Source organism: Sinocyclocheilus anshuiensis, unplaced genomic scaffold (assembly GCF_001515605.1).
Source record: "Sinocyclocheilus anshuiensis isolate Anshui unplaced genomic scaffold, SAMN03320099.WGS_v1.1 scaffold1402, whole genome shotgun sequence".
Lineage (NCBI taxonomy): Eukaryota > Metazoa > Chordata > Actinopteri > Cypriniformes > Cyprinidae > Sinocyclocheilus > Sinocyclocheilus anshuiensis.
In genome coordinates this window covers 83527-96344 of record NW_015554156.1, presented here as the reverse complement: position 1 = coordinate 96344, position 12818 = coordinate 83527, and the positions used below count along the sequence as shown (strand labels likewise).

The 12818-nt window shown below is 40.7% G+C and overlaps 1 protein-coding gene across 1 annotated transcript in view; it reads right to left on the bottom strand.

Moving 5' to 3' along the window:
* Positions 1-12818, bottom strand: part of LOC107670791 (Fc receptor-like protein 5) — a 20000-nt gene that overhangs the window by 6211 nt on the left and 971 nt on the right. The window contains exons 2-4 of the mRNA XM_016463560.1: positions 7430-7693; positions 6169-6456; positions 5543-5884 (exon numbers count right to left, since the gene is read on the bottom strand). Coding sequence (XP_016319046.1) covers positions 5543-5884; positions 6169-6456; positions 7430-7693 — 894 coding nt within the window. The remainder of the gene's footprint in view (positions 1-5542; positions 5885-6168; positions 6457-7429; positions 7694-12818) is intronic.

The following is a 12818-nucleotide window of genomic DNA, read 5'->3' as shown; positions in this document are numbered from 1 at the left end:
GTCTACCCATTCAGTGGTCACCAGGGAGACTATGGATGAACTTCTTGTGTTCCCTGCCTCGCTCCTTGAGACTGTGAATGCACTGTCTGTTTCCTGTTTTTCAATTTTGCCCAGGTCCCAGTTCCTGCCTTGGGTTCCTGCTCCAGCCTGGTGGTCTTCTAAACTGCTCTGGTGGTCTTCTGTTCTGCCTGCTCCGCCCTGGTGGTCTTTTGTCCCATCTGCTCTGCCCTGGTGGGCTTCTGTTCCGTCGTGGAGGTCTTCTGTCCTTCTATGGTGGACCAGTCCCCGGTCTCTCCACTTCCACGTGGACCTGGCCCTCCATCCCTCCCCCTGTTCCGCCTCCACTCCACCACCCTCCGGAATCGTAAAGTGTTTTGGAGCGTCTGGAAGCCGCTCCTTCTCTAAACAGAGTATGCTCAAATTACCTGCCTAATAATTGTTAAAAAAAATTAAAACTATTGATTTTACTGCAAGCTAAATTGTTACGAATCCTGTCCATGGACTTCTGTCCGATCGCCACCAGAGGTCACTCATCCATCATATTGACTCTCTCACTACACAGACTGTTACACGTCACCACGGACTACATTTCCCATCATCCATTGCACTGATTGCACACAGCTGTAACCAATCACACACCTTACATAAGCCATGGACTTCCTCTCTCTCACTGCCGAGTATTGTATGCGCATATCGCTAGTCAGTAATAGCTACATTACGAAGCCTGCTTTAAGTTTCCTAGTCTTAGCTTAGTCTTGCCTAGTCTGTTTTCTTTGTTCTGATCATTGCCTGTGTATTTCGGATTACCCCTTCGTCTCGCCCTGTTTGAATACTGTTTACTCCTCGCCTGGACCATCGCCTGTGTTTCGTAATTACCCTTTGGATTACCCTGTTTGGACTTTGTTCGCTGGAGATCGACCCCACGCCCATCCACTGGACTATTCTTGTGTCTTGCCCTCAATATATCTGTTTGCCATCGTCTGACCCTCACCTGTGTTGACCACTTCCTTAAATAAAGCTTGCGGATGGATCCGCATGTCTCACGTCTTGTTTGCCCGTAACAATTTCCATGTTTTGCCACATAATTACATTTTATTATGTAGGTAAATCACATACTCGATCTCGCCTGCTCTCTCTCCCTCACAGACGCACATACACAACTTGGTTATCGCTACTCTGGTGATTTTATTTTAAAAGCTACATGATATTTCTGTATATCATGTAGCGCTGTTCGTGAAGAAAATGAACTTAAAGTTTCACTGTTAGTAGAGACGCTGCTGCCGAACCGAATTTTGAGAGACACACAGGCTCATCAGAGAGGCAATATAGACATTTTGGAATTAGCAACGGAGGCATTGGATGAGATGCGGAAGAAATTAATCCTACTCACAATAGCATTTTAAGTGCAAAAAACAGACGAATGCCTTGAAATATATCATCTGATCAATGTCTTGAGGTGTGGCAACCGTAGTATAAGTGGAACTCCGACTCCAGGCCGTTGAATTATTAGAGAAATAATGCACACCTGAGGTGTTGATGCGGCCACGATGCGATTAATAACGATATTCATTTTACTGTATTCAGCTGTTGTTTCTCCAGTAAGCCTGTATGCCCATGATATATTGCCTTAGCTAAACTTTAGCTAACTTATTACATGGTTGCTCATGAGTCATGGATGTTAGCGAGACAAATTAACTATATTTGCCTTTTTGTCTTTTGGATAATTAGCTGTAAATTTGAGGCACAGATAGCTTAGTCTTTTGTTCATCACCACTCACCTCCACACCAAGACAAACACAACTGGAAAGGGAGGGGGGGCTTCACTTCTGCGGCTCTCTGTCTGTCTATGATGTGCTTATCAAAGTACGCTACACTGCTGTGTTGCGGAGATGCGGAAAGAGAAAGGCATCGAAACTCGACAGAGTCTCAACATTTTCCGACCCGACCTGATATTTAGATTTTTAATTTGTTTGACAAGGAAAGCTGTGCTCAAACAGATATACAACCACGGACTACATTTCCCATCATCCATTGAACTGATTGCACACAGCTGTAACCAATCACACACCCTACATAAGCCATGGACTTCCTCTCTCTCACTGCCGAGTATTGTATGCGCATATCGCTAGTCAGTAATAGCTACATTACGAAGCCTGCTTTAAGTTTCCTAGTCTTAGCTTAGTCTTGCCTAGTCTGTTTTCTTTGTTCTGATCATTGCCTGTGTATTTCGGATTACCCCTTCGTCTCGCCCTGTTTGAATACTGTTTACTCCTCGCCTGGACCATCGCCTGTGTTTCGTAATTACCCTTTGGATTACCCTGTTTGGACTTTGTTCGCTGGAGATCGACCCCACGCCCATCCACTGGACTATTCTTGTGTCTTGCCCTCAATATATCTGTTTGCCATCGTCTGACCCTCACCTGTGTTGACCACTTCCTTAAATAAAGCTTGCGGATGGATCCGCATGTCTCACGTCTTGTTTGCCCGTAACAATTTCCATGTTTTGCCACATAATTACATTTTATTATGTAGGTAAATCACATACTCGATCTCGCCTGCTCTCTCTCCCTCACAGACGCACATACACAACTTGGTTATCGCTACTCTGGTGATTTTATTTTAAAAGCTACATGATATTTCTGTATATCATGTAGCGCTGTTCGTGAAGAAAATGAACTTAAAGTTTCACTGTTAGTAGAGACGCTGCTGCCGAACCGAATTTTGAGAGACACACAGGCTCATCAGAGAGGCAATATAGACATTTTGGAATTAGCAACGGAGGCATTGGATGAGATGCGGAAGAAATTAATCCTACTCACAATAGCATTTTAAGTGCAAAAAACAGACGAATGCCTTGAAATATATCATCTGATCAATGTCTTGAGGTGTGGCAACCGTAGTATAAGTGGAACTCCGACTCCAGGCCGTTGAATTATTAGAGAAATAATGCACACCTGAGGTGTTGATGCGGCCACGATGCGATTAATAACGATATTCATTTTACTGTATTCAGCTGTTGTTTCTCCAGTAAGCCTGTATGCCCATGATATATTGCCTTAGCTAAACTTTAGCTAACTTATTACATGGTTGCTCATGAGTCATGGATGTTAGCGAGACAAATTAACTATATTTGCCTTTTTGTCTTTTGGATAATTAGCTGTAAATTTGAGGCACAGATAGCTTAGTCTTTTGTTCATCACCACTCACCTCCACACCAAGACAAACACAACTGGAAAGGGAGGGGGGGCTTCACTTCTGCGGCTCTCTGTCTGTCTATGATGTGCTTATCAAAGTACGCTACACTGCTGTGTTGCGGAGATGCGGAAAGAGAAAGGCATCGAAACTCGACAGAGTCTCAACATTTTCCGACCCGACCTGATATTTAGATTTTTAATTTGTTTGACAAGGAAAGCTGTGCTCAAACAGATATACACACACACGCACACATAATACATATATTCATTTATTAAAAAAAAAAAAAACCTCCCCAGAAAAAAGGGCACTTTCTCTAGAGGAAGAAAAAGGGCAGGTGCTCAAGCCCCCTCTGATGTCTATGTGTGCACGTGCCTGCAAATTACCATCTGTCCCCAAAAGGTGTAAACTCTCCATGTCAAGGCCTCGATCAATGCAAATTCCAATTGTTAGTTCCTGTCTGCATTTGAAGGATGTTTGTCTTGGTCTGAGTACTTAAGGAAATGTTGCAAGAAGATCAGTGTGTTTCTGTAGCCAGATGAGCCAGTAGTGTGGATTGTGTCTATACTCCATACTATGTATTTTTATGAAGTTGGGTATGCATCTTTTACTCTCAGATTTATCTTTGAGAATTTGATGTCTTGTATTCATTTCATTTGATATATCTGAATTGACTATGTAATTGGCATAATACATATTTACCTGACTGATAATAAATTGGTACATTTGACTTTATTCTGACTTACTCTGAGATTATTGACCCTAGTAGATGTTCTGACTAACACATTGGCATTAGTCATGTATACTTAAACTGTAAAGGTTTTTCCGTTCAGAACAACAGTGTTGTTGACCAATCTAAATAGGGTGAGCCTCAACCTCTGATTATTGTAATATTATTCTAACTAAGTATACGTGGAAAACCACAGCATGAGTATATAAAGTTACCATTAGAGGAAGTTAAGTTGGTCAACTTGGTTCTGTAAGAATCCAACCGCCAGCCCAAAAAGCGGAATCCAGCAGCCTGGTTGAAGGTTTAATGCATATTCGGTCTTTTACTTGCGCTTCTGAATTTTTCAGGGTTTAGTGTAAATTTTAGTTTAGCTCCGTTTTCAATCTGACTCCAATTTTAAGTGATCACTAAATTTAGGCAATGTTTCTAATTAAAAACTGATCACACATATCAATTGTTTATTAATTTAGATATTTGAGTATTCTGGAAATCCCATAGTTTCAATTATTCGTTCATTAAGGACCTAACATCGCTCAGAATGATACCAAACATGAAAGGGAAACAACATATCCACACGATATAACACATGTGGCATAGGGATATTCTTGCATTTGGGGGAGAAGAGTGAGAGGGGAGATTCAGAGGCAGGGAGGGGAGAGGGAGGAAGGGGGTCGTAAATGAACAAGGGGATACGTTTGGTCAGGCTGGTGTTGTTTGCTTTCTTGGGAGATCTCTTCTCCAGATGAGTTTTATTGTTTTATTGCATGGCATCTGTTTTGTGTGAGTTCCTGAGTTTTGGCTTCATGAGGAATTGATTTCATAAGGAAATCATTTCACTCCTTACAGTTCTATGGTCATGACCTCTGGTTAGATAGTCTTACCTTAATTAAGTGTGTTCAGATCTATGGGGACTAAATAATATGTTCTAGAATGAGCAAAGTTACGGGCCTTCTAGAATATTAGTCAGCCGTCTCTGTCTAATGACCAAGACTGATGAGTTTGTGAGTATGAACTCCATATATCCATTTGGTACGAGACTCATAGTGTTATATGAATAAGATTAATAAGATTCAATAAGATTAAAGAGTTAAATATAATAATCAGATGTCTAGATAAATTATACAATCAATGATCAATAATAATTGGCATTCTACTCTAAATCCGAGGTAATAATAAAGTCAGATTAGAATTAAATTGAAATTAAATTACTTTGTGCACTGAAAAGACCGAATACTCAGGAAACCTTCAGCCACCATTGGATACCTTCATTGGGCCAAAACCTGGTTTTGGTCCCTCTGTATTAATACACATATGAGTATTGATATTGATGAAACATCAAATTATCATGAGCACTTTTCCTTATGTGAACAAAAGAGTGCTGAATTTAAATTGTAATGTGATGAGGTAATGTGACTGATACTAAAGTTTGAATTATTTATTGTTTCATAATGTGACTTGTTTCACATACTATTAACAGGTATTAGGCAGAAAACAGTATATACTAAGTTATGTTCAATAAACAAGATAGTATAATACGCATTTTCAACAAAACTACAGTCTCTCAACTAGGTATGTGATCATATTAGCGAGAGTTTATGAGGGCAATGATATTTAACTCACCCGTCACAGTGAGAGAAACAGCAGAGCTTGAGAGAGATGATTTTGGTTTTTCATCTCTCTGTCCTTTACACATGTACTGATCCCGATCAGACTCAGTAGCTCCTCTGATAGTGAGAGTGTCTCTGTTTACAGTGTAATGCGCAGACGGCTGTAACATTACACTGTCTGTGCCTTTATACCACTCATATCTCCAGTCAGGTGTCCAGTCAGATGTCCAGCCGTATGTCCTGTCATTTCTCCATCTCCAGTTATTGTAAGACTCAATCTCACACTTCAGATTGACTGTCTCTCCAGTGAATACAGGACTGTCTGGTGTCACAGTCAGTGTAGATGTGGGGAAATCTGTGAAGAAAGAAGACAGAGCTCTTTCAGTGAACTAGTCAGAAACATGATCACACTGATGTTAAAGAGGAGAGATGTGGAGAGGAGAGTGATGGTCTCTCCTCCGTCTGATTCACTACAGGTTTAATGTGATTCAACATTAGATTTTTTTTTTATCTCTTTAACTTAATGGTGTTTAATATGTTATTCTGAGAACTTCAGGAGGTTGTAGATTCAAAGTGTGTCATCTGAATAAATTATCATACATGTAGTAGAGTTTAGGAGGTCAATGATATTTAACTCACCCATCACAGTGAGATAAACAGCAGAGCTTGAGTGTGAAGATTTTGGTCTTTCATTTCTCTGTCCTCTACACCAGTACTGATCCTGATCAGACGTAGTAGCTCCTCTGATAGTGAGAGTGTCTCTGTTTACAGTGTAACGCTCAGACGTCTGTGACATTACTCTGTAGCTGCCTTTATACCACTCATATCTCCAGTTATTGTCAGACTCAATCACACACTTCAGATTGACTGTCTCTCCAGTGAATACAGGACTGTCTGGAGTTACAGTCAGTGTAGATCTGGATAAATCTGTGAAGAAAGACAAAAATATAGCAAGTCAAACTGTTTTTTTTTTTTTAATAAAAATAATTATATTCATTATTTTAACTCATATTTTATAACATTTGTTTTGATTAGTTTTCGTCCTCAGACAAACACCTCTGACTCGTCACAGAAAGCAGAATGAAGCGCCTGCTGAAGGAGAGCTGAAGACCTCCAACTACAACCTCATATGAGGAGCAACTGAATCTCACTCAACTTCAACAGACTATCTGAAGACTTCATTAGCTCATTTAACATCACTGTAAGTCACCTAATTTTTATCAGACATCTGAGATATGTTTGTAGAATAGACTGGATGAAGCAGTGATTTTAGGAGTCTGTGATTTAACACTGTATGTCTCATTTCCACTGAGCTTGCATCCACACTGATACCAAGGGCTCTTTTATGCCACATGGCCTTTAAACATGGTCTTTAGATAAAAATAATAAAGCAAACACACTGAATAATCCAGTCCGCTTTTTTTTGTTGTCTCCACCAATAAAGTTTAATTTTGGCATCTCTGTGCCTTGACTGATTCTTCAAAGGGAGAGACAAGTTTCCCAAACTGAGGATCATGAGGGAACTTGCAGGGGGTTTGTGAGCTGATGAAAAGCTAATAATTAAATTATGAAAATACAAAATGAAAATAAATTGTAAAATAAAAAAATAATGATGAATCAGAATCCATCCTGCTTTAAAGTGCAAAGCATTTAAAGTGTCAGATGATTAAACGCAGCATATACTCATATTAAAAAGAACATAATTATTAATTGGTGTGGACACTAATACAGATATGTTTTCTTATTGTTATTTTCTTGATGTGAACAGGTCTTAAAAAGTTAATTGTTTCAGTCCTCTGCAGATGAAAGTTGTGGCTGATACAGAAGAGTATAAGAAAAGTGTTGAGCCACAAATATTGATTTAAATGAGCATTAAACAGATGTGAATCTGAAGACTCACCTGATACAGTCAGTGTAACAGCAGCACTGGTGTCTGATCTCTGTGAGTCTGATCTCTCTCCTCTACAGCTGTATTCACCACTATTATCAGACACAGATGTGATGGTGTAGACTCTCTCAGTGACGCGTCTGATGACTGAACCATCTTTAAACCAGCTGTATGTCCACTGAATGTTTCCTCTCTGTATGTCACATGTGAGAGTGACTGTCTCTCCTCTGAACACACGCTGATCTGGAGTCACCTTCACTACTGGTTTTGGTCTCTCTGTATTAATACACATATGAGTAGATATTGATTGAAACAGCATCACAGTCTCATAATCACTGTTGTAAACTCAAAACCTCCTTATGAAAAAAAAACTACATTAAATTAAATATTTGGTTAACTTTTAGTTATTAATTGCATCAAAAATATTTGTAAATAATGGTAAAAAATAAATGAAACATTGATATTAATATCTCTTTTTTTAAGTATATTTTTTATTCCTTCTTTTACAAACGGTTTGATTTAGTTAACCCCTAAATGTTGATTAATGCATTAACTATCAAACATGTAATAACATGTAAGGCTGTTCATCATTCATGCACTTTAAAAAAAGGCTTTGATAGGGTGTGGCATGATGGCCTATGGCAAGTACTCAGGAATTTTAAGATCGATGAGGGAATAGTAGAGATAGTGAAGGCCTTGTATGAAAGAACAAGTAGCGCTGTCCTCCTAAATAACCAAATTGGGGATTTTTTTCCCAACAACCGTAGGAGTGAGACAAGGATGCGTACTGTCACCTATACTCTTCAACCTGTTCCTGGAGCAGATAATGCTAGAGACTCTCCAAGACCATCATACATCCATCTCCATCAATGGCAGAGCAATATGCAACCTTAGATTTGCTGATGATATAGATCTCTTGGCTGGCAGCAACCAAGAACTACAAGAACTGACCAACAAGCTAGTAGAGAGGACAGGTGCATATGCCATCGAAATCAGCACAGAAAAATCTAAGGTCATGGTCAACAGCATTAAAGGAACACTCCACTATTTTTCAGACCGTTAGCATCTCACTCAAAAATGACCAAAGAGTTTCTATATTTTTCCTATTTAAAACTTGACTCTTCTGTAGTTACATCATGTACTAAGACCAACGGAAAATGAAAAGTTGCGATTTTCTAGGCCGATATGGCTAGGAACTATACTCTCATTCCGGCGTAATAATCAAGGAACTTTGCTGCCGTACCATCGGTGCAGCAGGCGCAATGATATTACGCAGCGCCTGAAAATAGTCCCCAGGTAACTTCCAATAAGCCTATTTTCAGGGGCTGCGTAATATTGTAAATTGTATCATCACTGAAAGTGCTACCGGCAGACCCGGAGATCTGCTGAATGGATTTGAAAACAGTAAAACTCAACTGTTTAACTCTAGGGGAGTTGGAAAATGAGCCTGTTTTCAAAAATAGTGGAGTGTTCCTTTAAAGACACCACCACTAACATTACCATGGGAGGGCAAAAGCTTAGAGAGGTAGAAGGATTTAAATACTTGGGAGCAACATTATCCAAATATGGCTCTTGCACAGCAGAAATCCGTATCAGAATTGCTACAGCAACTGCTGTAATGACAAGGCTCCAAAAGATCTTTAGAAGCAAAAGCATCAACTTTTGCACAAAGTACCTCCTGTTCAAGTCATTTGTGGTTTCCGTCCTGCTATACAGTTGTGAGGCATGGACACTTCTAGCTGAAGACAAGAGAAGGATTCAGGCCTTTGAATTCAAATGCCTCAGAAAGCTCATGGGCATTACCTATTTAGAGCGAAAAACCAATGACTATGTCCGAGACAGATGCACCAGCCTGGTAAGCTCCCATGATCCTCTGCTGGCCATTATGAAGAGGTGGAAACTCCAGTGGTTTGGCCATGTGACGTGCCACAATACCCTCTCCAAGACCATTCTTCAGGGCACAGTGAAAGGTGGTCGCGTCAAAGGAAGAGTTGGACTGACAATCTGATGGAGTGGACTGACAGACCCTTGCCACAGCTCCTCAAGATAGCTCAAGACAGAGATCAGTGGAGGGCATTGTCTGCTACTTCTTCCCTCATGTCTTCCCGATGGCCGAATCAGTTAACCTCCTACGACCCTGCGTCCTCATATGAGGACATTACGTTTTAGGCTTCCTGCACCATATACTTCAATCTGCTTAACTTAGAGCTGTTTTCCTCATTAAAGACAGCTGGCAGTGCCATCTAGTGGTTGCAAAACCAAAGTACACTCATTCATGTAGAAAGATGGCAGCAATATCAGCGAAGACCTTCTACAGCCACAGCCGAGATCAAAGTGAAAAAAGTAAATATCCTCATCATTTTTTTTTGTTGAGACTTGTTTATTTATACTTAAGAACATTTGTAGTATGACATGACATACAGATTTGACAAGTTTTTTCTAAAGTCACAAGCTAAGACGCTGTTATGTTGTAAGTACTCGTATGAGGACACCAGGACTATTCTATGCGTTTTTGTGTTGTACAGTCAGCATACATGGGTTGAAATTTCATGTATTTGTGTGTGTGTGTTTACCTCATAATGCTGTTTTTGCTTGCAATTCCCGGTATGTTGGTGACTTTGACCTTAATCTTACTTAGTGTAATATAAGATTAGATCTTTGTAGTGATTTTCTCTAAATGCTGCATGTGTTTGCTAAATATATCGACGCTCTATAGATTTATAGCCTTATGTAGTTTCCACTTTTGTCCATCCCTCTGTGTGTGTGTGTGTGTGAGTGCGTATGTGTGTGTGCATTTGCGTGTGTGTGTGTGTGTGTGTGTGTGACACTTAGTTTGTGAAGAAACCAACAGTTTACAAGTGTATAGTTCTTGCATGTGGCACAAATAAGTCTACATTTTTTAATTGAAAGACTACTTCAATCATTTATAGAAAACAACTCAGAGGTCGAAGATTTGTCAGACTGTGATGTTGCTGATCCTGGCGTGGAGCTGAGTGATTCCACTAGTTCAACAAATCAGCAAAGCAGTGATGAGCAAAGCAGTGATGAGAGTGCAGAGCTCCAAAGATCCAATGGACCCGTGTGTAAACGCAAGCGTGGACCTAACCCAGAAAAACGTAGATCGCATTCGAAAAGGCTGCCTGCTTCTGCCTCGACCAGAATGGGTGTCAATCGATGAACAGATGATCCCATTTAGTGGAGCATGTCCATTTAGACAGTATGTCCCACTGAAGCCTAATCCAATCGGAGTGAAAAACTTTGTGCTGGCTTCAGCAGATGGCCTTGCACTGGACTTTGAGGTGTACCAGGGTGCAAATGCACTACTCGCACAAGTTCAGGATGCAGAGAGACTGGGTTTTGGGAGCCTGGTCATTGCACATTTCGCTCAAACTCTGAATCCTGGTACAAAAGTGTACTGTGATAGATGGTTTACCACCATGAATGCTGTGGATCAGATGCTGGAAAAGCAGGTGTACTTGACTGGTACAGTGATGAAGAAAAGGGTCTCCGAAGCACATCTGAAGCTACCATCTGACAAAGTCATGAAACAGCAAGGGAGAGGTACTTCAGCATCAGTCACCAGGGGGGATGGAAAGGCATGTGTGGTAAAGTTCAAGTTCAAGTTCAAGTCTGCTTTATTGTCAATTCTTCCACATGTACAGCACATACACACAGAGAATTGAAATTGCGTTACTCTCAGACCCTTGGTGCATACAGATAACACTAACAGTAGAACATAAGTACAGATATACAGATTAAGTATAAAATACAACTATACAAATATACAAATAAGGTAAAATGTGTTCTGCCGACATCGAGCAGAAACTCACGACTGTATGCGCGCTTAGAGACAGATAGACGCGACGAATACGTACAAAAACACTGCGACTCACAAGACAAAAAACACGAAAACACCTTTCTGTCGGGAGAGAGAGAAGCCGCAGCGTGTGAACGCGCCGCCATCTGTGGGAAGATTATTAAAGTGGTTCGACAACAAGCCCGGTCTGATTGTTTCTACTGTTCATGGCAAAGAACCTGAGGACACCTGCAAGCGATGGTCCAAGACGGACAAACAGTATTTGACTGTCACACGGCCGAGCATTGTAAGAGAGTACAACTCCAAGATGGGTGGGGTTGACTTGGGAGACAGAATGATGAGCTACTACCGCATGAGTGTGAGAACCAAGAAGTGGACAATGAGGATCAAGAAGTGGACAATGAGGATGATAATGCACTTCACGGACCTTGCCTTAGCCAACAGCTGGCTTTCGTAACGGCAAGAGAACATCAAAATAGGTACACCAAGAAAGTACATGATGCAGTTCCTGGAGTTTCGCATGACAGTGGCTCAGACATACCTGAGCAAGCTCGGGTCTGATTGTCAACATGTACTGAAAGACCATACAAACCTAAACAAGGCACCACGACAAGGCAGTCACACTCCAGTACCCCACATCTCAGTTCGCTCAACCTCTGCGTGTCATCTGTCAGAGATGGCGAACCTGAGAAACCCGATGCGCTGCAGAAAAAAGGGATGCTCAGGGAAATCTCGAGTGCGGTGTGTGACCTGTGATGTCTTTCTGTGCTTGCAATCGGAACGCAACTGCTTTGCAGCATTTCACTCCCACAATAGGTGTGCAGTGCACACACATACACACTAAATTGCTTTGGCACAGCAATGTGTACTGTTTTGATGAAAGCAGTTGAAAACAGTCGAAATGAACAATTTTTTTTACTCACTTACACATTGGTGACTTTTTGTTGTATTAGAATAAACCCAGTGTCCCCATGCAGGGTGCAGAATTTTCACCACTACATTGTTTTGGCACAGCAATATGTTCTGTTTAGGGATGCGCCGATCCGATTTTCATATCGGGTATCGGGTCTGATAGTGCCATTTTTCTCGGATCGGGTATCGGTCAGAGAGGGCCGATCCAAATCCGAGAATTTTTTTTTTTCCGATTGTGCGAATTATTCTGTGTTACTTCTGAAGCCATATGATAGCTTAATGTGAGCTACATATGCATATTTAAGTCCTTACATTAAAGTTCACACAAACTCTTTTCTACGCTGTGGATGTCAGTCATTCGTTCAGCCTTTAAACCCTGGTCGCATTCGGTTACAGCAGTTAGTCTCCAAGATCATTCTGTGTTCCCATTATACTTGATTTGTAACTACATGTCTATGATTTTGCAAAAAAGGACTTGTTGCCGGAGTTTAATGTCGTTTTGTTACTTGCTACCGGGTGTCTGTGAGAACAAAACACGGGCGTAGAAAAGACTATAAATTGTTTTTAACGTGCACAGTAACTGAAATTTAAAACTGTTAAAAGAAAGGCTCAATAACTGTTGCACAGATATAATACACTACGCATCAATTTCTCTTCCCTTTGTGCTTTGCA